Below are 22,421 nucleotides of genomic sequence, written 5' to 3'. Positions count from 1 at the left end.
GGCAGTTCCTCACGATAAACAAAACTACCTCTCTCGTGGTATCACCTGAAGAATCAGTTGTTCTTCACATTCGTACAACCAGTGTGTTTTTAACGTTTCTTTTCTTCTTGTTTTTTTTTTTCTTGTCTTTTGTCGGTAGTTTCGGGTAGTTGTTTACAACTAAATGTAGAGGGTGCAAGTAGCCCAGTTTTCTTATTTTTTGAGTTCAAAAGTGATGTCGGTCTTGTTGAGCCAATTATCCTCTCAGGAATAGTAACTGCAACTTGGTTGCAGTTTTCGGGATTCATTTTTTAGATTAGACACTATTTGTGACATGTCTGTCCTCATTTTTAACCTTTCAAATGCGGGTCAAAACTGTTCATCTCCCAAATGGTGAAAACCAAACAAAATTTCTACCCAACCATTTTAAAATTTTGACACGTATGTTACCGCGTGTGTCGTCGATTTACGTAAAAATATGATCGTGATTTTGTCTTACTTCAATTAACAAAAAGTTCCTAAACATTTTCCTCAATGATGCATTTCTCTAAATCCTATTTTTCCAGAATGATTAACCATTAATGCAAAACCCCATGTTCCTACGTGTTTTGTTTTCTCGATCCTTTTCCTAATGTTTCAATCCTCTATCGTATGAATTGATTTATGTTTTGGATTTCAATTTTTTCTCGACGTCAAGTACCCATCGTCTGTTTGTTTATTTGGCTGTCGGGTCAGAGCTTATTTACGAACTCGTAGAGGTAATCTGCTAACAACAACAAACAAATCGCACACCCACAAGAAGGAGGTGATAAAGTCGACGGATAAGATCCGTATCAAAAAAGGGCTGCACCGGATGCTGGAATCTTTCTCGTACAGCTTTGAATTCCGGCCGTTTATGTCTGAGAGAAGCCTGTACCGCATCGGCCTAAACAGCTCCTTTCACTACTTAAAAAACACAAAAGATCAAACCACTCGGTTCCTAACTAAAGTTAATTTTAATTCTCTCTTCCTTTACGAAAAAGGACAATTTAGAAAATGATATCTTCCTGAGCTTGGCTTATCTGTGGAGAATGTTTTAAGTTTCACTGTTTTTTGGAAATAATCAGTTAATGCTGTTTTGTTAGTGTTTTAAACGCCACCCAATTTCTTGCAGTCTCACCACCTAAAAATGTAGCGATTGCCAATAATCGCTTTAAAATGACGCTATTCCGGTGGTTTGACCTTCAAAATTCAATTTGTTTCTTTTAATATTATTTTCTTTTTCTTTTTAGAAATTCATTTGAAAGATCCTTATTTCTGTGTGTCTTTTTTCCGGAGTTTGTGTCCTCTCCTCGTGTCTGTGTTTTCCCGTTCCTCCTATCCACATTTTTTAAAATTCATAACCTTCGTATCACTGCCAATTGTGAAACCAGCTTTGTAGAAGCATCTTGTGGAGATTTTTCGTCTTTTTAATCCTGATCGTACGACTGTCTTCAATTCATTTGGGAAATAAACGTCTTCAAAAAAGGTGTTTCTCCCTACATGACTACGCTCTCTTCGACGATACGCGTGTTCCAAAATTGGAAAATACCCTCGACGTCGACTTTGATCGCACTTGTCTGGCTTTATCCGGTCCTCGTGCCCCGACAGCGCAGTGCGTGCATAACTTAAAGCTTGACCATTCGGTCGTGTGCGGGACGATAAATAGCCATATGGCTTCTGTAGGCTGTGCCATCTAATCTTGTCAACTTCTACGTCAACAAGCCATTTTGTCTTCCAATGGGCTTTTAAAAAACTCGTAAACCGTATCAAAAACTTCCTAAAATGTAAATAAATTTTGTAGATTTCTTTGGACCTAGGCTGCAGAAAATCTGTCATCGTCTATTGCAGATTTCCGTTTTGAAACGTAGGCGGGGTGTTAAACCCAACATTGACGCTAGGTGGCACGCAAGTGTTTGTTTACGACAAATTGAATTTTCGGTCTGTCGACGAAAGATATTGGTGACCGTGAAAGTGAAACTGGCGCTCTTACGGAGCAGTTACGTATTCAAGTGGAAAAATTAAGATGAATTCAGCAACCTCAACTCGAAAAGAGGGTATTACAAAGAACTTGGCAAGAGCTACTAGTTTGCCAGCTGAACTGAATCGATACTCGAAAAACTGTAAATTGCTATGTAATATACTTCGCGATACTAAAATTATCATCAACGAGATCAACACAGCGGACTATTTGACACAAGGTTTTTATAACTATGTCGATACTATTTTTAAATTTTGAATTTTCAAGAATTTTGAATCTTAGATGAGCTTCCCAGTCTACAAGTAAACCCTGATAAGCTACATGTAATCAATGAACTGGTTGACAAATCAGTTGCCCTAGTGGTATTAGGTTATTCAAACAAAGCAAGAGCAATTTTAACAAATGAATTAGTTGGTGGCAAATCATTATTTCCTGTGGTAAATAGAAACATCTTTGCATATTAAGTTTTGTTTAAATGATTGAACAATCCATGTTTAGATAGAAAGTAATGTAGATAACAAGAATGAAGACACTACACAACAATGCCATTGGAAAGGTGTCAAAATTAGGCATACTTCATTTTGTCTTGTGGGTAATTAGCAAAAATTGTATCATTTGGAAGTTCAGTGAATCAACTCGGTAACTTTTATTTTATATCATAAGGACTGAGCACTACATTGGCCCCAACAACATTACCTTTTTCCCAATCTATAATATCATATGACAATTTGGTTATTGATTGCAACTCTCCTCAAGCCAAGGTAAATATTGTTTTTATCTTGTATTTCACAGATCTTAACTCTATGTTGGTTTGAAGGATATTTACTGTGATCACAGCATGATGGATGTCAATATAAAACATTTTCTTTTTCGTGATGGTACCCAAGTCTGGGTTGCACCATCCTTTCACTCTGCTGGTAAGACTGGAAATTCATAATATACAAATGGATGTTGACCATTCAATGATTCACCATTATCAATATGCCCTTCTATACCCTGTAATATTTGAATATGTTAGAAAACAGGTTTAATGGAAATTGGTGCTCCTTCAGCCCAAGTGATTTTCTATCACTGGTGAACCAATGTACCACACCAATATTTTTATATGCTGTCCATGGAACACAGTTAAGTCAGGAAGAAAAATCTCAATTGAAACTATTCAAACAGCTTCTCCCTTCTTCAACTGTAATTCACTTCGTTTTGAACGCTGGTACAATCCCGGTAAAGATATTTTCTTCCCTTTATATTATGTGTCTTTTTCACGATGATTTCTCTTTATTTGAACTTTGAAAGAAGCAACAAAATTCAACTAGCTCGTTAGTCATAACTCGGCCCAACAGTGGTGCAGGAGGCCGTCACAGAAGGCATACAAGTATTCATCCTGACAGGGAACTCGGCTCTCCAGGCAATTTTCCTGTTAGTGAAGCTTACGTGAAAGAAAATCCTTCTCCAGATCATATCATGTTTGCGTACGAACCAATCAGCGAAATAGGCTTTTCTACAAGAGAATGCGGTAATTCAGCTCAACCTGAATATTTGCACAGATGTCATGTTCAGCTAATAGAGAGACGTGCTAATAACAGCTCAACATCTGCATCATAGTAGGCTTTGCAGATGGTGGAATTCAGAGTACTGTTGATGAATTGACTTGCGGAGTTACTTCCTGTCTACCGTTTGTGAGGAGCGTCCTGCAGAATCAGCTTCTACAATCGGCTAAAATACTTAATGAGGTAATTCATGTATACTAATATGCACGACAAAAAGTTATATTAACAAATCTGTTGCTTGTTTTTACGTCTTAAGTGTCACAACCAAATGCTGAGTAATTTCATTTTATCGGCGTTCGATTGGGCACGTCAAGTTCAAGTAACACCTCTAAGATTAGAATATGTGAAGCAAAAGGAAGGTGAATTGTTCAACAGGCTCTTGGCATTCGCCAATAAGAAACAGGAAGAAATACGCTTGCTTATTTCCCAAACTATGGTTGAAATGAGAGACGAGCTTATACATGCAGCTATCGATTACGATATATTTCGTAAGTGTTGCCAAACAATCATCAATAGAGTGTCATACAGATAGTCACCCCAGTCGTACATGTGCCTTTAAAAATATTTATTCTATAGGTGAAGATCATTCAAGCGTTGACTACCATCAGCTTCGAAAATCTACAGAAGAAATTCAAAATCTTGTACTAGCCCTGTTGAACAAGACAATTGCAGAGAAACTCACGAGTTCAGTTTTAAGTCTAAGAGAAACCTATCTCGGCACACTTCAACGGTTTGTAACGCTTTTTCAAAATCTCCTTTGGTGTGTTGTAAATGTTGTTGATGCTATTTGCACGTAGATGTCTTAGTTCACTGGAGAAGGCCCATCAGCATGATACTCATGATGCTGATAAAATGGCAGAGCAAGACAGCTATTCAGACACACAAAGAGCAAGTGAATCTCTAAAACAGGTATTTGTGATGATTGCAAAGTATTGGTTTAACTACTGTAATTACCACACATTTTATTTTTATTTTTATTTTTTGTTTTCGTCCTTGATCGTAGATAATCAATGCAGCGTATCAAGTTCAGTTAAACGTAAAATCATCTGCCTCTTTTGTGCACTCAATGTGGGAGCGTCTTCATCAGTTCTTGCGCTCCCTGACTCTACCAAAGGCAGATACCCTATCTGCCACGAGTTCCGGATCCGGCTCGTGGAGTACCTCTTCAGACCAAAGCCCCATGACACCTACCGAATGGAAGACTCAGGTCGCCGTTGATCTTTTAGATTCGCTGAGTGATAATCGACTGGCGCGTGTAATTTGCTCCCAGGTTCTGTATTTAGTTGTAAAATAGTGATAATGCTTAATTGAGGACTTGCCATTAATGAAAAATTATTCATTTATTTATCTTTATATCTTTCTTCTTCAGTTCCGAGACCGACTTCGACAAGCCCATGTAGCTTTTCTTGATTCACTGAGGGAATTAGAATCGGTTCACACTGGCCGCCTCGAAAAGAATGAAGAACTATTTTTGCGGTTGCGAAAAATTCTTGTTCCTCGTGTAGCCAGATTGGCTTTGGAATCTACGTCACTTAAAGACATGATACTCTATGGTAATATGATTTCTTCCCGAATTCAAAGCAAAGAAATCTTGGCTCTCTTCAAACAATTCCGTGGTGCCAGGCGCATTAGAATGACAAGTCTACTTTCTGACTATAGGCATGCCGCAGCTCGGTAGAGAACTCGGTCGTGGACAGTATGGAGTAGTGTATGCCTGTGATAGTTGGGGACCAGTCGCGGAAAAAGGGATCAGATGCGCTGTAAAGTCAGTTGTCCCACCTGACGATAAACATTGGAATGATCTCGCAATGGAATTCCATTACTCTCGGTATTGCAAGTTAAAATTGTGTCAAGTGGTTTGTTTTTTAATTGTACTATTGTCACACATAAAGCATGGTGCCACCTCATGACCGCATCGTTAGTTTGATCGGGTCGGTCATTGATCATTCTTACGGAGGGGGGGCGTCACCAGCGGTACTTCTTATAATGGAAAGGTAAAACCTTCATGGTTCTCGTTGTTAGTATACTTGTATTAACTATTAAGTGAACTAGATTGGCTTATTTATGATTGCTCACAGAATGAATAGAGACCTCCACACCGCTTTGAAGATGAGTTTAACTTGGCCGAAAAGGCTTCGGGTTTCAATTGACGTCGTTGAGGGGATCCGTTTTCTACATTCTCAGGTACAAAAACTACATTGTTATTATGGGTAATTTGTGCTAAAAAAAAAAAATAAATAAACCGTATTTTTATTTGACCTCCCAGGGTTTAGTTCATCGAGATATCAAACTAAAGAACGTCTTGTTGGACCCAGAAGATCGTGCCAAAATTACTGACCTCGGATTTTGCAAACCTGAAGCGATGATGTCAGGTATGAGCACATTAAATGGTAAATTTGTGAAAGCAATCATTCAGTTTTGTTGGAATAGCAGGATCCATCGTTGGAACCCCGATTCACATGGCCCCAGAATTGTTTACTGGGCACTACGATTCCAGCGTTGATGTCTACGCATTCGGCATCTTATTCTGGTACATCTGTGCTGGCCATACGAAACTCCCATATGCTTTTGAACAGTGTCAGAATAAAGACCAGTTGTGGCAGTGTGTCCGCAGAGGTAAGCGTTATTTGGTTTCAATAGTCAGTTAATCAATAATGTAGTTTATCGTGCTGTATACTTCTGTCAGTAGCTTTCTTAAAATAACCACAAATAATTTCATTTTTTTTTTTAAGTTACGCCTCGAGTTAGCTTGAATTATGTATAGTTATTTATATTATAGTTGTTGTATTATGATGATAGGCACTCGCCCGGAAAGATTGCCTTGCTTTGACGATGCTTGTTGGACGCTCATGGAAGATTGTTGGGCCAAAGACCCAAATCAACGTCCCTTGCTTGGTTTTGTCTACGCAAGACTTGAAGCTATCTTTCTGTCACATTGTCATGGAAGAATTGTTGACACGGGTATATAGAAAACTATGCATATTAAAAGACAAAAACAAACATAAAAAACAAAGAAAAAAAATCCTAAATCTCCTTCTTTCTTACAGGAAGCATAGTGATACAAAGGGAACATCCTCCTGATAGTCTGTCTTCAAGTCCCTATATACAGATAGATTTAGAGCCTTGCCAATGACCTGTATGCACATGCTCAAAATAAGCAACTGAGAGCTGTGTACTATCCATTTACATTGATGATAAGCTACAAAAGTATTATTAAAAACAATACAAGTTGAATTTCTTGTTTAGCTATTTTTTATTTATTTGAGTTGTGATACACTATATCGAACTGTACACATGGGGAACCCTATTTTTTTGTGGCATTTGGATCCCAAGCCTGAATTTTGGATTTTGTTGTAGAACATGGCATGTATGCCTCTTGTGTTCCACTTTTGTTTTCAATATGATCAACCATCCACCCATACTTGACAGGTGGTTTCTGAAAAAAATATAAACAATAAAATTTTATCTGTAGTTTTGCACATTTTCTATTGTAGTCATAAGACAAAAATAGAAACTTGCCACTGTTGGAGGTAAGTCCGTCTTGTAGTGCAGCCAGCCATACCACTCTGCAGGCACTTGGGAACCATCATAGTCCAAAAAAACTTTGTCATTATAAATGATCCATCTATTTCGGCCGACAAAATAGCGATTATTTTCGTAATACGTATTTCCGTATTTATCGGTGCCGACTACAGTCCCATTCTTTAATTCATCAGTCCGAAAAAGTTGGTAGAGAGATCCTAAGATTCCAAAAATGAATACGTTGTTCAAGATTAATTATTTTATTTTTCATTCTTACCCCTTATTCCACCATTTTGTTTCAAAATATCGAAGGTTACTTTAACTTTATCGAGGGCTCCAGTAATATACTTCGCCATTTTTACTGTTTACCAGAGCTCAAAGACGACTAAAGATTTCTTAGCACATAGTATGAAAGGTTTCTACCAGATGTCTATCTTTCGTAAATCAGCAGACGAACATTTACAGTAAAAACTGCCAATGTGCCAAGTGCAACAGTGGAAATTCGAAAAATTTTAAACTAAAGTATACATCTTTGCTCTAAAATCATTTTTACTATACCACATTACTTCAGTTTTTCCCTTATTGGCTCAGAAATAAATAATATGAAATGTCATTACGAAGTCCTTGGTGTCCCCTTGAATGCATCAGAAGATGACCTGAAAAAATCCTACAGAAAACTTGCTCTCAAATGGCATCCTGACAAAAATCTAGAAAATTCAGATCAGGCCAAAAAAGAATTTCAGTTTATTCAAGCAGCCTATGAAGTACTGAGTGATCCCCAAGAGAGAGCATGGTATGATAAACACCGGGATGCAATCCTGCTTGGAGGTTGTAATGATTCATGTTCTGTTTTCTTGGGCAATATGAATATAATTGTATTTATTTTAGCAAAAGGAGCAGAATATCAAGAAAATGCAGTAAATTTATTTGAATACTTCACTTCTGCTTGTTACTCTGGGTATGGAGATGATGAAGAATCTTTTTATGGTGTTTATGGGTATGTATTTTAAATATTTATTGATTTTGAATTATGTTGTGTTTAAATTTGTTTTCATTTTGCAATAGGGAGTTATTTAACAGGATTGCTGCTGAAGACATGGAATTTTCACAAGATCAAGATAGTGACTTTGAAATCCCAGATTTTGGTGATTCCACCAGCAACTACAGTGAGGTAAATGAAAACAGCAATTATTTCTTTATTGTAAATTAATTTGCAGATTTTTTTTAGGTTGTTCGCCCATTTTATGCCTATTGGAGTGCATATTGCACGTTACGGCCATACTCTTGGTTAGATAAGTATAATATTGATACTCTGAAAGAAGTACCTCGCAGGTTTGTTTGTCGTTTTAAATGTTGATATTTTTATGTCTGACTAGGCCATCTTTTTTAAAAAAACAGAGTACAGCGGCTCATGGAGAAAGATAATAAAAAGCTTAGAGATGCGGGTCGAAAGCAAAGGAACGAAGAAGTTAGAGCCCTGGTAAATTTCGTTCGTAAACGAGATCCTCGAGTGAAGGCCTACATAGTAAGTTCAGTAATTTTTTCTTGTAAGAGTAAGTCTTAAAAACCATCGTTGGATAGAAATTGCTTGAAGAGAAGACAGCACAAAATGCATTAAAGACAAAGCTTCAACAAGAGCGCCACCGAGAAAAAAGGCGGCAACTTCTAAACGAAACTACTAGCACGACCAGTTTTGGTTTCACTGAAATGTCTGATTTGGAGAAACAACTAAGAGTAAGTCTATTGTCAGCACAGAATTTAAAATCATTTGGTCAAGAGAATCATTCGGTGTTGGATTTTAGGATATTGAAGCTCAATATGCTTCATCGGTGGAAACTTCGGATTGTGGCAGTGACTCCGAGAGTGGCGTTGACGAGAACGAAGATGATACGCCGAAAGAATATGAAGAAACCGCTTACCAATCAAATGAAAAACTTGAACAAAAAGGAAATGAAGAGTGTGTTTCTAAAGAAGAAAATCTGGAGAATATTACTATTGATAGTGAAAATTCTGATGAGGATTTACTGGATTTGTATTGCCCAGCTTGTAAAAAGAATTTTAAAACAGTAAAATCGTAAGTAGCTGACCTGTTTTCGACATATTATTACCCAAATACTAAATTAATAATTTAATTGTCGCTAGGCGTGAAAGCCATGATCGCAGCAAAAAGCATCAAAGTAAGGTACGTGCTTTACGTAAAGTGATGTTAGAAGATGAAAGCGGTGATGGTGAAGAAAGCGATGATGATATTGGCTAACAAGGCCTTTGTCCACTTTTCGGAGTGAAAAAATATAAATTACTTCCTGGAAATATACGGACAAAAATATATTTCTACTTTTGACAGGATGGCTTTTAAATAAACATCGTGAAATTCACTGATGCTAACATTCTTCTGATAAAAAAACAAACAATTTGCTTAAGTCAAATAGTTAATTAACCCAACTTTTACTGCTGTGTCTGGCAATGGGAAAAAGCGGGGTTAATAAACTAATTTTTAGTTCAATGTAAGGAAAATGCTAGAATTTTTAAATAATTTACATAAACTATAGGCAATAACCAAACATAATTAAAATCATAATACATGGTTCAAAAGTAAAATAGTTACAAGAAGAAATGCAGTATGTGAAGCATTAAATCAGTAGGGAAATGAACAAAAAAAGTTTAAGTTCCGAAAAGCGACGATGCGCCACCAAATGGCATAGGAAGCGAATGTCTTTACCCAATCCTCTCAGCCTTATGGCGGCATCGTAGTCTTCTACTTCGAATTCGTTGATGTAAGTAATCCTGAAAAGTCGCTTGACGAATCATTATTTTCTATTGGTCTTATAGTTTTTGATTTAAACGTTAAAAACCATAAATTAAGTCGGTGCGCTAACAGCACTGTTTTTTCGGTAATTTTAAAAAACGGCTTGTTTGACGAGCAATTCAATGACTAAATCGAAATCAGCCTTCAATTTCGATTATATCGTGTTATTTTTGGAGAATTTCAAGAGATGTCGTTTTTGGCCGATTTTGACAAAAGTGGGAAGGCTACACCCTTTCCACTTTTTCATTTGTGGCCAAATTTCAAATTTTGCTTAAAATACACGATTTCGATTTAGAATTGAATGAAAATCACGGAAATCAGGTTTATTTTTATATTGGTCTTATAGTTTTTGATTTAAACGTTAAAAACCATAAATTAAGTCGGTGCGCTAACAGCACTGTTTTTTCGGTAATTTTAAAAAACGGCTTGTTTGACGAGCAATTCAATGACTAAATCGAAATCAGCCTTCAATTTCGATTATATCGTGTTATTTTTGGAGAATTTCAAGAGATGTCGTTTTTGGCCGATTTTGACAAAAGTGGGAAGGCTATACCCTTTCCACTTTTTCATTTTTGGCCAAATTTCAAATTTTGCTTAAAATATACGATTTCGATTTAAAATTGAATGAAAATCACGGAAATCAGGTTTATTTTTCTATTGGTCTTATAGTTTTTGATTTAAACGTTAAAAACCATAAATTAAGTTGGTGCGCTAACAGCACTGTTTTTTCGTTTATTTTTTTAACGGCGGGTTTGACGAGCAATTCAATGACTAAATCAAAATCAGCCTTCAATTTTGACTATGTCGTGTTATTTTTGGAGAATTTCAAGAGATGTCGTTTTTGGCCGATTTTGACAAAAGTGGGAAGGCTATACCCTTTCCACTTTTTCATTTTTGGCCAAATTTCAAATTTTGCTTAAAATACACGATTTCGATTTAAAATTGAATGAAAATCACGGAAATCAGGTTTATTTTTCTATTGGTCTTATAGTTTTTGATTTAAACGTTAAAAACCATAAATTAAGTTGGTGCGCTAACAGCACTGTTTTTTCGTTTATTTTTTAAACGGCTGGTTTGACGAGCAATTCAATGACTAAATCAAAATCAGCCTTCAATTTTGACTATGCCGTGTGATTTTTAGAGAATTTCAAGAGATGTCGTTTTTGGCCGATTTTGACAAAAGTGGGAAGGCTATACCCTTTCCACTTTTTCATTTTTGGCCAAATTTCAAATTTTGCTTAAAATACATGATTTCGATTTAAAATTGAATGAAAATCACGGAAATCAGGTTTATTTTTCTATTGGTCTTATAGTTTTTGATTTAAACGTTAAAAACCATAAATTAAGTCGGTGCGCTAACAGCACGGTTTTTTCGGTAATTTTAAAAAACGGCTTGTTTGACGAGCAATTCAATGACTAAATCGAAATCAGCCTTCAATTTCGATTATATCGTGTTATTTTTGGAGAATTTCAAGAGATGTCGTTTTTGGCCGATTTTGACAAAAGTGGGAAGGCTATACCCTTTCCACTTTTTCATTTTTGGCCAAATTTCAAATTTTGCTTAAAATACATGATTTCGATTTAAAATTGAATGAAAATCACGGAAATCAGCTTTATTTTTCTATTGGTCTTATAGTTTTTGATTTAAACGTTAAAAACCATAAATTAAGTCGGTGCGCTAACAGCACTGTTTTTTCGGTAATTTAAAAAACGGCTTGTTTGACGAGCAATTCAATGACTAAATCGAAATCAGCCTTCAATTTCGATTATATCGTGTTATTTTTGGAGAATTTCAAGAGATGTCGTTTTTGGCCGATTTTGACAAAAGTGGGAAGGCTATACCCTTTCCACTTTTTCATTTTTGGCCAAATTTCAAATTTTGCTTAAAATACACGATTTCGATTTAAAATTGAATGAAAATCACGGAAATCAGGTTTATTTTTCTATTGGTCTTATAGTTTTTGATTTAAACGTTAAAAACCATAAATTAAGTCGGTGCGCTAACAGCACTGTTTTTTCGGTAATTTTAAAAACGGCTTGTTTGACGAGCAATTCAATGACTAAATCGAAATCAGCCTTCAATTTCGATTATATCGTGTTATTTTTGGAGAATTTCAAGAGATGTCGGTTTTGGCCGATTTTGACAAAAGTGGGAAGGCTATACCCTTTCCACTTTTTCATTTTTGGCCAAATTTCAAATTTTGCTTAAAATACATGATTTCGATTTAAAATTGAATGAAAATCACGGAAATCAGGTTTATTTTTCTATTGGTCTTATAGTTTTTGATTTAAACGTTAAAAACCATAAATTAAGTTCGGTGCGCTAACAGCACTGTTTTTTCGGTAATTTTTAAAAACGGCTTGTTTGACGAGCAATTCAATGACTAAATCGAAATCAGCCTTCAATTTCGATTATATCGTGTTATTTTTGGAGAATTTCAAGAGATGTCGGTTTTGGCCGATTTTGACAAAAGTGGGAAGGCTATACCCTTTCCACTTTTTCATTTTTGGCCAAATTTCAAATTTTGCTTAAAATACATGATTTCGATTTAAAATTGAATGAAAATCACGGAAATCAGGTTTATTTTTCTATTGATCTTATAGTTTTTGATTTAAACGTTAAAAACCATAAATTAAGTCGGTGCGCTAACAGCACTGTTTTTTCGGTAATTTTAAAAAACGGCTTGTTTGACGAGCAATTCAATGACTAAATCGAAATCAGCCTTCAATTTCGATTATTATGGCACGGTATTTGGCTCACACCTATTTGATCGAAAATATCGAAAAATTTTTAAAAAATATCAGTATTTTTAAAAATCAGACCAACAACGAAATCAAAAATATTTTGAAAATCTTTTCAGATGTGGAGTGAAAGACAAAGTCAAAAGTAAAAAAAAAATCAAAATTTTAAAGTCGAAAGTTAAAAATCAAATCAAAAATCAAATTCACTTTAAAATTCATATTCAGGTTTAGTTTGGTATGGGATGTCTTGTCTCGACATCTGGTGGAAGGCAGGCGAGTTGCTAACCGGCAGTTTTGGTAGACGGTCATTCTGCGGGAAGCACACATCATATTGTTTTTATTTCGTTCACACAGTCACACTCAGTCACACACTCCATGTCAGTCACTTATTTTGTTCCCAAATCAGCAGTGTTCTGAATCAATTAATAAGTAAACAAAATGGCTACCTTTAATGAACTACAACAAGTGTATTTAGAATACACTCATAATCTTCTACCTGGCACTATCGGTATTCCACAAATGAAGATCACATCTTATATGACTCTTAAATTTACGTTCACTGTTTTATTTTTAATGTATCCAATTCAGGACTGAGTTTTCCTGACTTCTGTACTGGATACAATGTTTTCACAGAGCAACCGGCTTTCCCTGCTTTACATGGGGCTAATGAAGAGCAAGCAGCAACCAACTATAGAAAAAAACCTGTTGATGTTGAACAGCTGAAAGATTATCTTGGTATCACAATGCAAAAACTATTATCAGCCTTAACTAACAAATTCTTTTTCTAGCATGTGATTTCAAAATTCGTGGGATTTCTGTTTTGATGCAGATCAGTGAACCAACTCTTAAACGCAGAATCAAGGAATATGGTTTATCAATAAGAGGAAGCTACTCCAACATTTCTGATAATGATCTCGATATTGTCATTGCCAACATGCTCAAAAGGTTTCCCAAGTTTGGTAATCTTTCTTTTTTAAAATCCTTTGAGCATTACAATTACTGAAGTTGTTTTTTGAAACACAGGTCTACAGTTGTTGCAAGGCAAACTTGTTGCAGATGGGTACAAATTGCAAGAAAAGCGTTTATGCGAGCTTCCTATGCTAGAATTGGGCTGAAGAAGGCTAAACCTGGCTTGAAACAGATTCCTCGTGTGGTTTATCACGCAGATTCCCCTTTACAAATGCGGCACATGGATGGATTCCACAAATTTGATGGGTAATTATATACATTATATTATGGCTTTTTATATCACTATTTAGTAACTCAATAAAACATATAATTTTTTAGATGGGGATTTGTTGTTCATGGAATTGTTGATGGATATAGTAAGGCGATAGTGGGAATGCAAGTTAGTGACAACAACCACTCAGAGACTGTTGTCAAACTATTGCATTCTAGCTGCATCATTTGGGGAACTCCAGCTTGTTTAAGGTGACAGCCTTTCTTACTAATATACCACATACACATTTGGGCAAATTAAAATTACTTGTCTCATTTTCTAGAACTGATCGAGGAGGAGAAAATGTATTAGCAGCTGATTATATGTTAAATGTACGGGGGGTGTAGATAAAAAAAAATGCAAATAAATCCAAAATGTTAAACTAAGTCAATACCTTTCTTAATTCTGCACTTTTAAGAGTAGGGAGACAATGTAAAGTCTTAGCATTTCCGTCAGCTCTTTGGGCCAAAAAGATACCAGCGAAATATCGCGATAAACCCTAAATAATTATTTATGGTTAAGAGACAAAACTAAAACTTAACAAATTGTTTACTTTAGAATAGCATCGTAGTTTTCTTCCTCAGTATTTTCAACGTTGAAATCCACCACTCGCTGGGAAACGTATATGTCAGCCAAATTACTTTTTTCTTGTTTTGAAGCTCTCGTCCCAAGCCATCCAATGTGAGGCATTAAATAGACATGCATTTTGAACGTATTAGATGTGTTGAAACCTAGTGTGTGAGCAAAATAATACATGTAAATATCAAAAAAATTATAAAACGTCTCATTATAACATACGTTTCGCTATCATCTTTTGACGTGAAACGACGCCACTGTTGCAACTTGGAGACAGGGATGGATTGTCTAAAAACAAAAATTATATTACGTAAAACATTTCATTAATGCAATTGTTGGGAATTACCTTTCACTTCTGTTATTGAAGAAGAAGCCATTAAAGATTTTCGCATTGTCAGCGCTCTTTTTCTTCTTCTCTCGTTTGCCTCAGTCGAGTGGCTATTCATTTCCTGAAAAGTTCCACACGATTTAAATGGTGAATCTGTGTTCACCAATCCCGATACAGCCACATCAGCTGAAACTGAGGAATGTTCTTGATAAATCAATGCACAACATGACTTATTATAAAAAAAGTTAAGTTTGAAATTAAATAAGTCTTACCAGTCACACGTTGTGCATCTTTCAGATTTGAAAGAAAAACCGGCAATCCATTTGGAGTCTTTCCTTTTCTCACACAATCTAATTTGTACTGATCGTACAACTGCAAAAAGAGCAGGTATTCGGCAACTGAATCTATGCTCATTTTTCCTTATTGGAAAACTTACAAATTGTAGAATTTAAATAGATAAGGAATCACAAGAAATTGTTAAGCACTTCTGACGGATCCATGCGGTCTTTGCGATGTAAAATTGTAAAAAAGTGTCAGTAAATTTGCGTCTGCTAGTCTTTGAGTCTGCTAGCCGCTACCAATTACTAAATCGAATGCGTGCCGCTAGATGTCGAGAAAAGCTTTCTTAACTTTCTTTAACGATCTGCTATTGCGCTTTTCTATAGCTATCTCGCTATGTTATGCGCTTGTTCTTCTAGTCTTCTACTTAGTGATCCACAAATTATAGGCTAATACACCTATTTATAACAGCAAATAAATTCCTTGTATATATGCTTGATAGACGTCGTCGTCGTCAGGTATTGAGCGCGTGGTTCTCATGGAGCTGCGCGGAACTTATAATTTTATCATTTGTGGGTGCATGTGTAAAATTATGCTGTTTCTGACTTCATATTTGGAGTCAGCGTGAAAATTTGAGTATATGGTGTTATTTACATTAATTTGGGCGGTAGCCTGCGGGAGTTAGTTTTTTTAGACATAATTTTTTTCCGAAGAAAGTCCGCCGTGTTAAGATAAACGATTTTCGTCGTTTTTTCCCTTAGAAAAAATGTGTCGTAAAAAAGATAACTCCACTATGCTACCGCACAAATTAATGAAAATAACACCATATACCCATATTTCCACGCTGACTCCAAATATGAAGTCAGAAACAGCATCATTTTACCCATGCATCTGTAATCAACTACAAAAGGGTTTTCACTTTTTATTTAAAAGTTTACCGCGCAGCTCTATACCGGTCATGTGAGCGATTTCACGCATGTAAGGGATTGAATTCGCTGCATGGTGTACGTCAGAAATTCAAACGTGTCCTAACACGCCTAAGCTGCGAACTTGTTCGGCAAATTTTGGAGAATAATAACAAAATAGCATCTCAATTAGGCTTACAGCAGGGAAGAATTTTCTAGTAGCCTGTACATAGTCCTCTCGTTCAAAGGGGCTATATTTGTAATCAACGTAAAGTTGCCTTTCAGATGGAGGAACCGGGACACAGTAATCTCCTTATTGGACTTGCCGAGTGCATGTAGGAAGCATGAGTGTGTTGTAACTTATTTAGACATTTTTTAATCATCTGTTTGCTGTTTGTATTCTAAATATTAGTGTATGGTGAAACGAAATGAAATTTCTACGAACAGAATACGGTATATAGAATTCGAAACTTGTGTTGATAAATTGCCTTTCTTGGTCTTGCTATCTATCGCCGAGCCGTGTGCCACGGCGTAGTTTTGTGTTGATACGAGTGCGCAGTTGCAAATTTTTTATTACTTGACTGTATTACTCGGCAAGTAATTGACTCCATCTGATTTGAACCAGAAAATCGTTCGACGGGTAGTTAGATGAAGAATTACGCCGATTGTTTTAAGGAAAAAGCTGAAAGTCTAAATGGATTAGGGAAATCGTTTTTGAAACAGCAACACCATGTTACTGACTTGCTGCTAGTTAAAGGCGACCGCTACTACTCTTTAGCTCATCATGTCTTTACAGCTCATTTCAGAAGAGTAGCAGTAATGACGTTTATTTTACAATGCAATCTCATTCCTGTTACTTAATACGAAAATTGCAAATCTTTTGGCAAGGATAAATTTCTCACTTAAATTGTCTAATTTAACTGATTGTGGATTAACTATTTGATGAAGTTCGACGAATTCTTCAGCGTTCAAGGGATTAGTGAATTTGGGGACTTCTCGTGCTTGTCGGAATTGCCCGACGATCGATTCCAAATACTCCATGTCATTGAAATTATCCGGAAGATGAAGAACATCATCCTAGAAACAACATAATTTTTTTCCAAGTGCACCGTTAAACAACTTTTATTAATTAAATGGTTTAATGGATACCTGGAGAAGTTCGACCCGTGGTCGGAGAAATTGTCCTTCTTCCTGAAGTTGCTTAAGTAGTACCAAGCCGGAAATATATAGCTGATTTGGAGTTTTTTTTCCATTCCGTCCGTACAGGATGGTTGTTCCAAGAGTCTACGTATGTTTCTAGAGTCCTCTGGAATAGATTAGTTGCCACCTGATGTAAAATGAAAAGATCTAGTTCGGAGTCACTTTGGATAACCCCTGCATTCTCCATGTCTCTGAAATTACCAAAAAAATAGTAAGTGATGATATAATTAAAATAATTTAAAATGAATCGTTACTTAAACGTGTTCAGTAACGGTCGAACACCACGTTGATTCGTGTCTCTCCACTGACGTTCAATTCTTTGATTCCGCATGGAAGAGCCAGCGAAAAAACTGAATCTATTTACACCCCGCACATTTAACATGTAATCAGTTGCTAATACATTTTCTCCTCCCCGATCAGTTCTAGAAAATGAAACAAGTCATTTTAACTTGCACAAATGTATAAGAGGCATATTAGTAAGAAAGACTGTCACCTTAAACAAGCTGTAGTTCCCCAAATGATGCAGATGGAATGCAACAGTTTGACAACAGTCAAACGGTTATTGTCACTAACTTGCATTCCCACTATCGCCTTACTATGTCCATCAACAATTCCATGAACAAATCCCCATCTAAAAAATTATGTTTTATTGAGTTGAATAAAATGCTAAATTACAATCTATATATTTACCCATCAAATTTGTGGAATCCATCCATGTGACACATTTGTAAAGGGGAATCTGCGTAATAAACCACACGAGGAATCTGTTTCAAGCCAGGTTAAGCTTTCTTCAGCCCAATTCTAGCATAGGAAGCTTGCAAACGCTTCTCTTGCAATTTGTACCCATTTGCAACAAGTTTGCCTTGCAACAAATGTAGACCTGCGTTTCAAAATACAACTTCAGTAATTGTAATGCTCAAAGGATTTAAAAAAGTAAGATTACCAAACTTGGGAAACCTTTTGAGCACGTTGGCAATCACAATATCAAGATCATTATCAGAAATGTTGGAGTAGCTTTCTCTTTTGATAAACCATGCTCTTGATTCTACGTTTAAGAGTGTTGGTTCACTGATCTGCATCAAAACAGAAATCCCCCGATTTTTGAAATCACTGGCTAGAAAAAGAATTTGTTAGTTAAGGCTGATAATATAATCGTGTTTGCATTTTAATACCAAGATAATCTTTCAGCTGTTCAAGATCAATAGGTATTTTTCTACAGTTGGTTGCTGCTTGCTCTTCATTAGCCCCACGTAATAAAGCAGGCAAAGCCGGTTGCTCTGTGAAAACATTATATCCAGTACAAAAGTCAGGAAAACTCAGTCCTGAATTAGATACATGAAAAATAATGAACGTAAATTTAAGAGTAATACTGACATTGAGTGTGTGAAACTGTGACTGTGTGAACGACACACAAAACAAAACAAATGATCTGTCCACAGAATGACCGCAGAATGATGTGTGCTTCCCGTAGAATGTTCCGCAGAATGACCGTCTACCAAAACTGCCGGTTAGCAACTCGCCTGCCTTCCACCAGATGTCGAGACAAGACATCCCATACCAAACTAAACCTGAATATGAATTTTAAAGTGAATTTGATTTTTGATTTGATTTTTAACTTTCGACTTTAAAATTTTGATTTTTTTTTTACTTTTGACTTTGTCTTTCACTCCACATCTGAAAAGATTTTCAAAATATTTTTGATTTCGTTGTTGGTCTGATTTTTAAAAATACAGATATTTTTAAAAAATTTTTCGATATTTTCGATCAAATAGGTGTGAGCCAAATACCGTGCCATAGATTATATCGTGTTATTTTTGGAGAATTTCAAGAGATGTCGTTTTTGGCCGATTTTGACAAAAGTGGGAAGGCTATACCCTTTCCACTTTTTCATTTTTGGCCAAATTTCAAATTTTGCTTAAAATACATGATTTCGATTTAAAATTGAATGAAAATCACGGAAATCAGCTTTATTTTTCTATTGGTCTTATAGTTTTTGATTTAAACGTTAAAAACCATAAATTAAGTCGGTGCGCTAACAGCACTGTTTTTTCGGTAATTTAAAAAACGGCTTGTTTGACTATGGCACGGTATTTGGCTCACACCTATTTGATCGAAAATATCGAAAAAATTTTTAAAAATATCAGTATTTTTAAAAATCAGACCAACAACGAAATCAAAAATATTTTGAAAATCTTTTCAGATGTGGAGTGAAAGACAAAGTCAAAAGTTAAAAAAAAATCAAAATTTCAAAGTCAAAAGTTAAAAATCAAATCAAAAATCAAATTCACTTTAAAATTCATATTCAGGTTTAGTTTGGTATGGGATGTCTTGTCTCGACATCTGGTGGAAGGCAGGCGAGTTGCTAACCGGCAGTTTGGGCAGACGGTCATTCTGCGGAACATTCTGCGGGAAGCACACATCATATTGTTTTTATTTCGTTCACACAGTCACACTCAGTCACACACTCCATGTCAGTCACTTATTTTGTTCCCAAATCAGCAGTGTTCTGTATCAATTAATAAGTAAACAAAATGGCTACCTTTAATGAACTACAACAAGTGTATTTAGAATACACTCATAATCTTCTACCTGGCACTATCGGTATTCCACAAATGAAGATCACATCTTATATGACTCTTAAATTTACGTTCACTGTTTTATTTTTAATGTATCCAATTCAGGACTGAGTTTTCCTGACTTCTGTACTGGATACAATGTTTTCACAGAGCAACCGGCTTTCCCTGCTTTACATGGGGCTAATGAAGAGCAAGCAGCAACCAACTATAGAAAAATACCTGTTGATGTTGAACAGCTGAAAGATTATCTTGGTATCACAATGCAAAAACTATTATCAGCCTTAACTAACAAATTCTTTTTCTAGCATGTGATTTCAAAATTCGTGGGATTTCTGTTTTGATGCAGATCAGTGAACCAACTCTTAAACGCAGAATCAAGGAATATGGTTTATCAATAAGAGGAAGCTACTCCAACATTTCTGATAATGATCTCGATATTGTCATTGCCAACGTGCTCAAAAGGTTTCCCAAGTTTGGTAATCTTACTTTTTTTAAATCCTTTGAGCATTACAATTACTGAAGTTGTATTTTGAAACGCAGGTCTACAGTTGTTGCAAGGCAAACTTGTTGCAGATGGGTACAAATTGCAAGAAAAGCGTTTGCGAGCTTCCTGTGCTAGAATTGGGCTGAAGAAGGCCAAACCTGGCTTGAAACAGATTCCTCGTGTGGTTTATCACGCAGATTCCCCTTTACAAATGTGGCACATGGATGGATTCCACAAATTTGATGGGTAATTATATACATTATATTATGGCTTTTTATATCACTATTTAGTAACTCAATAAAACATATAATTTTTTAGATGGGGATTTGTTGTTCATGGAATTGTTGATGGATATAGTAAGGCGATAGTGGGAATGCAAGTTAGTGACAACAACCGCTCAGAGACTGTTGTCAAACTATTGCATTCTAGCTGCATCATTTGGGGAACTCCAGCTTGTTTAAGGTGACAGCCTTTCTTACTAATATACCACATACACATTTGTGCAAATTAAAATTACTTGTCTCATTTTCTAGACCTGATCGAGGAGGAGAAAATGTATTAGCAGCTGATTATATGTTAAATGTACGGGGGGTGTAGATAAAAAAAAATGCAAATAAATCCAAAATGTTAAACTAAGTCAATACCTTTCTTAATTCTGCACTTTTAAGAGTAGGGAGACAATGTAAAGTCTTAGCATTTCCGTCAGCTCTTTGGGCCACAAAAGATACCAGCGAAATATCGCGATAAACCCTAAATAATTATTTATGGTTAAGAGACAAAACTAAAACTTAACAAATTGTTTACTTTAGAATAGCATCGTAGTTTTCTTCCTCAGTATTTTCAACGTTGAAATCCACCACTCGCTGGGAAACGTATATGTCAGCCAAATTACTTTTTCTTGTTTTGAAGCTCTCGTCCCAAGCCATCCAATGTGAGGCATTAAATAGACATGCATTTTGAACGTATTAGATGTGTTGAAACCTAGTGTGTGAGCAAAATAATACATGTAAATATCAAAAAAATTATAAAACGTCTCATTATAACATACGTTTCGCTATCATCTTTTGACGTGAAACGACGCCACTGTTGCAACTTGGAGACAGGGATGGATTGTCTAAAAACAAAAATTATATTACGTAAAACATTTCATTAATGCAATTGTTGGGAATTACCTTTCACTTCTGTTATTGAAGAAGAAGCCATTAAAGATTTTCGCATTGTCAGCGCTCTTTTTCTTCTTCTCTCGTTTGCCTCAGTCGAGTGGCTATTCATTTCCTGAAAAGTTCCACACGATTTAAATGGTGAATCTGTGTTCACCAATCCCGATACAGCCACATCAGCTGAAACTGAGGAATGTTCTTGATAAATCAATGCACAACATGACTTATTATAAAAAAAAGTTAAGTTTGAAATTAAATAAGTCTTACCAGTCACACGTTGTGCATCTTTCAGATTTGAAAGAAAAACCGGCAATCCATTTGGAGTCTTTCCTTTTCTCACACAATCTAATTTGTACTGATCGTACAACTGCAAAAAGAGCAGGTATTCGGCAACTGAATCTATGCTCATTTTTCCTTATTGGAAAACTTACAAATTGTAGAATTTAAATAGATAAGGAATCACAAGAAATTGTTAAGCACTTCTGACGGATCCATGCGGTCTTTGCGATGTAAAATTGTAAAGAAAGTGTCAGTAAATTTGCGTCTGCTAGTCTTTGAGTCTGCTAGCCGCTACCAATTACTAAATCGAATGCGTGCCGCTAGATGTCGAGAAAAGCTTTCTTAACTTTCTTTAACGATCTGCTATTGCGCTTTTCTATAGCTATCTCGCTATGTTATGCGCTTGTTCTTCTAGTCTTCTACTTAGTGATCCACAAATTATAGGCTAATACACCTATTTATAACAGCAAATAAATTCCTTGTATATATGCTTGATAGACGTCGTCGTCGTCAGGTATTGAGCGCGTGGTTCTCATGGAGCTGCGCGGAACTTATAATTTTATCATTTGTGGGTGCATGTGTAAAATTATGCTGTTTCTGACTTCATATTTGGAGTCAGCGTGAAAATTTGAGTATATGGTGTTATTTACATTAATTTGGGCGGTAGCCTGCGGGAGTTAGTTTTTTTAGACATAATTTTTTTCCGAAGAAAGTCCGCCGTGTTAAGATAAACGATTTTCGTCGTTTTTTCCTTAGAAAAAATGTGTCGTAAAAAAGATAACTCCACTATGCTACCGCACAAATTAATGAAAATAACACC

The 22,421-nt window shown here is 35.9% G+C and overlaps 6 protein-coding genes and 2 long non-coding RNA genes across 22 annotated transcripts; 4 read left to right on the top strand and 4 right to left on the bottom strand.

Moving 5' to 3' along the window:
• Nucleotides 1–1,927: 1,927 nt before the first annotated feature.
• Nucleotides 1,928–6,770, top strand: LOC116929532 (dual serine/threonine and tyrosine protein kinase). Of its 4 annotated transcripts, none has more exons than XM_045169798.1 (20): nucleotides 1,928–2,198; nucleotides 2,261–2,415; nucleotides 2,477–2,570; nucleotides 2,642–2,739; nucleotides 2,796–2,895; nucleotides 2,997–3,199; nucleotides 3,275–3,491; nucleotides 3,581–3,708; nucleotides 3,782–4,013; nucleotides 4,102–4,255; nucleotides 4,323–4,434; nucleotides 4,529–4,795; nucleotides 4,895–5,078; nucleotides 5,185–5,353; nucleotides 5,418–5,519; nucleotides 5,604–5,709; nucleotides 5,792–5,897; nucleotides 5,959–6,141; nucleotides 6,325–6,486; nucleotides 6,573–6,770. In XM_045169798.1, the coding sequence occupies exons 1-20, from the start codon at nucleotides 2,024–2,026 to the stop codon at nucleotides 6,656–6,658; spliced, it is 3,033 nt and encodes a 1,010-aa protein (XP_045025733.1). In that variant the 5' UTR covers nucleotides 1,928–2,023; the 3' UTR covers nucleotides 6,659–6,770. The 4 variants fall into 4 exon arrangements, with proteins under 4 accessions (XP_045025733.1, XP_045025730.1, XP_032792679.2 ...); XM_045169795.1 differs by having other exon boundaries at nucleotides 3,272–3,491; nucleotides 3,584–3,708; XM_032936788.2 differs by having other exon boundaries at nucleotides 1,929–2,198; nucleotides 3,272–3,491.
• On the bottom strand, nucleotides 6,760–7,466 carry LOC116929551 (probable NADH dehydrogenase [ubiquinone] 1 alpha subcomplex subunit 12). The gene is made up of 3 exons (XM_032936817.2): nucleotides 7,325–7,466; nucleotides 7,045–7,265; nucleotides 6,760–6,961 (listed from the first exon to the last, which is right to left on the bottom strand). Exons 1-3 carry the CDS (start codon nucleotides 7,401–7,403, stop codon nucleotides 6,830–6,832), a joined length of 432 nt encoding a protein of 143 aa, XP_032792708.2. The 5' UTR covers nucleotides 7,404–7,466; the 3' UTR covers nucleotides 6,760–6,829.
• LOC116929542 (dnaJ homolog subfamily C member 21) lies at nucleotides 7,439–9,422 on the top strand. The gene is made up of 9 exons (XM_032936809.2): nucleotides 7,439–7,569; nucleotides 7,639–7,875; nucleotides 7,936–8,044; nucleotides 8,113–8,218; nucleotides 8,276–8,379; nucleotides 8,446–8,572; nucleotides 8,629–8,781; nucleotides 8,850–9,121; nucleotides 9,190–9,422. The coding sequence occupies exons 2-9, from the start codon at nucleotides 7,650–7,652 to the stop codon at nucleotides 9,302–9,304; spliced, it is 1,212 nt and encodes a 403-aa protein (XP_032792700.2). The 5' UTR covers nucleotides 7,439–7,569; nucleotides 7,639–7,649; the 3' UTR covers nucleotides 9,305–9,422.
• A 3,467-nt stretch (nucleotides 9,423–12,889) lies between these two features.
• Nucleotides 12,890–21,062, top strand: LOC123470101. 3 transcript variants are annotated; one of them, XM_045169826.1, is made up of 6 exons: nucleotides 12,890–13,103; nucleotides 13,184–13,330; nucleotides 13,384–13,554; nucleotides 20,219–20,408; nucleotides 20,481–20,624; nucleotides 20,696–20,798. In XM_045169826.1, the coding sequence occupies exons 1-6, from the start codon at nucleotides 13,034–13,036 to the stop codon at nucleotides 20,757–20,759; spliced, it is 786 nt and encodes a 261-aa protein (XP_045025761.1). In that variant the 5' UTR covers nucleotides 12,890–13,033; the 3' UTR covers nucleotides 20,760–20,798. The 3 variants fall into 3 exon arrangements, with proteins under 3 accessions (XP_045025761.1, XP_045025765.1, XP_045025758.1); XM_045169830.1 differs by lacking the exons at nucleotides 12,890–13,103; nucleotides 13,184–13,330; nucleotides 13,384–13,554; nucleotides 20,696–20,798 and adding exons at nucleotides 19,526–19,703; nucleotides 19,784–19,930; nucleotides 19,984–20,154; nucleotides 20,961–21,062 and having other exon boundaries at nucleotides 20,481–20,541; XM_045169823.1 differs by lacking the exons at nucleotides 12,890–13,103; nucleotides 13,184–13,330; nucleotides 13,384–13,554 and adding exons at nucleotides 19,526–19,703; nucleotides 19,784–19,930; nucleotides 19,984–20,154.
• On the bottom strand, nucleotides 13,803–15,239 carry LOC123470106. Of its 4 annotated transcripts, XM_045169838.1 has the most exons (6): nucleotides 14,991–15,239; nucleotides 14,737–14,922; nucleotides 14,613–14,678; nucleotides 14,368–14,545; nucleotides 14,209–14,313; nucleotides 13,803–14,042 (listed from the first exon to the last, which is right to left on the bottom strand). In XM_045169838.1, the coding sequence occupies exons 1-5, from the start codon at nucleotides 15,130–15,132 to the stop codon at nucleotides 14,214–14,216; spliced, it is 672 nt and encodes a 223-aa protein (XP_045025773.1). In that variant the 5' UTR covers nucleotides 15,133–15,239; the 3' UTR covers nucleotides 13,803–14,042; nucleotides 14,209–14,213. The 4 variants fall into 4 exon arrangements, with proteins under 4 accessions (XP_045025773.1, XP_045025782.1, XP_045025769.1 ...); XM_045169847.1 differs by lacking the exon at nucleotides 14,209–14,313 and having other exon boundaries at nucleotides 13,803–13,946; nucleotides 14,365–14,545; XM_045169834.1 differs by lacking the exon at nucleotides 13,803–14,042 and having other exon boundaries at nucleotides 14,104–14,313.
• Nucleotides 13,884–14,200, top strand: LOC123470137. Its single transcript, XR_006643649.1, has 2 exons — nucleotides 13,884–14,026; nucleotides 14,098–14,200. It is a non-coding gene; the product is annotated as an uncharacterized LOC123470137 (long non-coding RNA).
• On the bottom strand, nucleotides 16,714–18,631 carry LOC123470133. Of its 3 annotated transcripts, none has more exons than XR_006643646.1 (8): nucleotides 18,477–18,631; nucleotides 18,275–18,379; nucleotides 18,046–18,216; nucleotides 17,793–17,982; nucleotides 17,596–17,733; nucleotides 17,357–17,524; nucleotides 17,052–17,293; nucleotides 16,714–16,979 (listed from the first exon to the last, which is right to left on the bottom strand). It is a non-coding gene; the product is annotated as an uncharacterized LOC123470133 (long non-coding RNA). The 3 variants fall into 3 exon arrangements; XR_006643647.1 differs by having other exon boundaries at nucleotides 18,275–18,424; nucleotides 18,477–18,586; XR_006643644.1 differs by having other exon boundaries at nucleotides 18,275–18,594.
• LOC123470115 lies at nucleotides 20,401–21,881 on the bottom strand. Of its 5 annotated transcripts, none has more exons than XR_006643621.1 (6): nucleotides 21,590–21,880; nucleotides 21,335–21,520; nucleotides 21,211–21,276; nucleotides 20,967–21,143; nucleotides 20,807–20,912; nucleotides 20,401–20,697 (listed from the first exon to the last, which is right to left on the bottom strand). XR_006643621.1 is itself a non-coding variant. In XM_045169856.1 (5 exons), exons 1-4 carry the CDS (start codon nucleotides 21,729–21,731, stop codon nucleotides 20,968–20,970), a joined length of 570 nt encoding a protein of 189 aa, XP_045025791.1. In that variant the 5' UTR covers nucleotides 21,732–21,881; the 3' UTR covers nucleotides 20,401–20,544; nucleotides 20,964–20,967. The 5 variants fall into 5 exon arrangements, 3 of the variants coding, with proteins under 3 accessions (XP_045025791.1, XP_045025787.1, XP_045025794.1); XR_006643627.1 differs by having other exon boundaries at nucleotides 20,401–20,640; XM_045169856.1 differs by lacking the exon at nucleotides 20,807–20,912 and having other exon boundaries at nucleotides 20,401–20,544; nucleotides 20,964–21,143; nucleotides 21,590–21,881.
• Between the last annotated feature and the right edge of the window lie 540 nt (nucleotides 21,882–22,421).

Source organism: Daphnia magna, linkage group LG1, assembly GCF_020631705.1.
Source record: "Daphnia magna isolate NIES linkage group LG1, ASM2063170v1.1, whole genome shotgun sequence".
Lineage (NCBI taxonomy): Eukaryota > Metazoa > Arthropoda > Branchiopoda > Diplostraca > Daphniidae > Daphnia > Daphnia magna.
This window is presented reverse-complemented; position numbering and strand designations above follow the sequence as displayed.

Excerpts from the sequence above, each read along its gene's own strand:
- LOC116929532 (XM_032936788.2), top strand. The coding sequence starts at position 2,024 with ATGAATTCAGCAACCTCAACTCGAAAAGAGGGTATTACAAAGAACTTG. Across the intron at positions 3,492-3,580 it reads CTTTTCTACAAGAGAATGCG|TAGGCTTTGCAGATGGTGGA; the intron begins GTAATTCAGCTC and ends TCTGCATCATAG. Across the intron at positions 5,354-5,417 it reads ATGGAATTCCATTACTCTCG|CATGGTGCCACCTCATGACC; the intron begins GTATTGCAAGTT and ends TCACACATAAAG.
- LOC116929551 (XM_032936817.2), bottom strand. The coding sequence starts at position 7,403 with ATGGCGAAGTATATTACTGGAGCCCTCGATAAAGTTAAAGTAACCTTC. Across the intron at positions 7,266-7,324 it reads ACAAAATGGTGGAATAAGGG|GATCTCTCTACCAACTTTTT; the intron begins GTAAGAATGAAA and ends TTGGAATCTTAG. Across the intron at positions 6,962-7,044 it reads CGGACTTACCTCCAACAGTG|AAACCACCTGTCAAGTATGG; the intron begins GCAAGTTTCTAT and ends TATTTTTTTCAG.
- LOC116929542 (XM_032936809.2), top strand. The coding sequence starts at position 7,650 with ATGAAATGTCATTACGAAGTCCTTGGTGTCCCCTTGAATGCATCAGAA. Across the intron at positions 7,876-7,935 it reads GGATGCAATCCTGCTTGGAG|CAAAAGGAGCAGAATATCAA; the intron begins GTTGTAATGATT and ends TATTTATTTTAG. Across the intron at positions 8,045-8,112 it reads TCTTTTTATGGTGTTTATGG|GGAGTTATTTAACAGGATTG; the intron begins GTATGTATTTTA and ends ATTTTGCAATAG.
- LOC123470101 (XM_045169826.1), top strand. The coding sequence starts at position 13,034 with ATGGCTACCTTTAATGAACTACAACAAGTGTATTTAGAATACACTCAT. Across the intron at positions 13,331-13,383 it reads ACAGCTGAAAGATTATCTTG|CATGTGATTTCAAAATTCGT; the intron begins GTATCACAATGC and ends TTCTTTTTCTAG. Across the intron at positions 20,409-20,480 it reads GGATTCCACAAATTTGATGG|ATGGGGATTTGTTGTTCATG; the intron begins GTAATTATATAC and ends ATAATTTTTTAG.
- LOC123470106 (XM_045169838.1), bottom strand. The coding sequence starts at position 15,132 with ATGAGCATAGATTCAGTTGCCGAATACCTGCTCTTTTTGCAGTTGTAC. Across the intron at positions 14,923-14,990 it reads AGATGCACAACGTGTGACTG|AACATTCCTCAGTTTCAGCT; the intron begins GTAAGACTTATT and ends TGATTTATCAAG. Across the intron at positions 14,679-14,736 it reads TTCAATAACAGAAGTGAAAG|ACAATCCATCCCTGTCTCCA; the intron begins GTAATTCCCAAC and ends TTTTGTTTTTAG.
- LOC123470115 (XM_045169856.1), bottom strand. The coding sequence starts at position 21,731 with ATGAGCATAGATTCAGTTGCCGAATACCTGCTCTTTTTGCAGTTGTAC. Across the intron at positions 21,521-21,589 it reads AGATGCACAACGTGTGACTG|AACATTCCTCAGTTTCAGCT; the intron begins GTAAGACTTATT and ends TGATTTATCAAG. Across the intron at positions 21,144-21,210 it reads TCAAAAGATGATAGCGAAAC|GTTTCAACACATCTAATACG; the intron begins GTATGTTATAAT and ends CTCACACACTAG.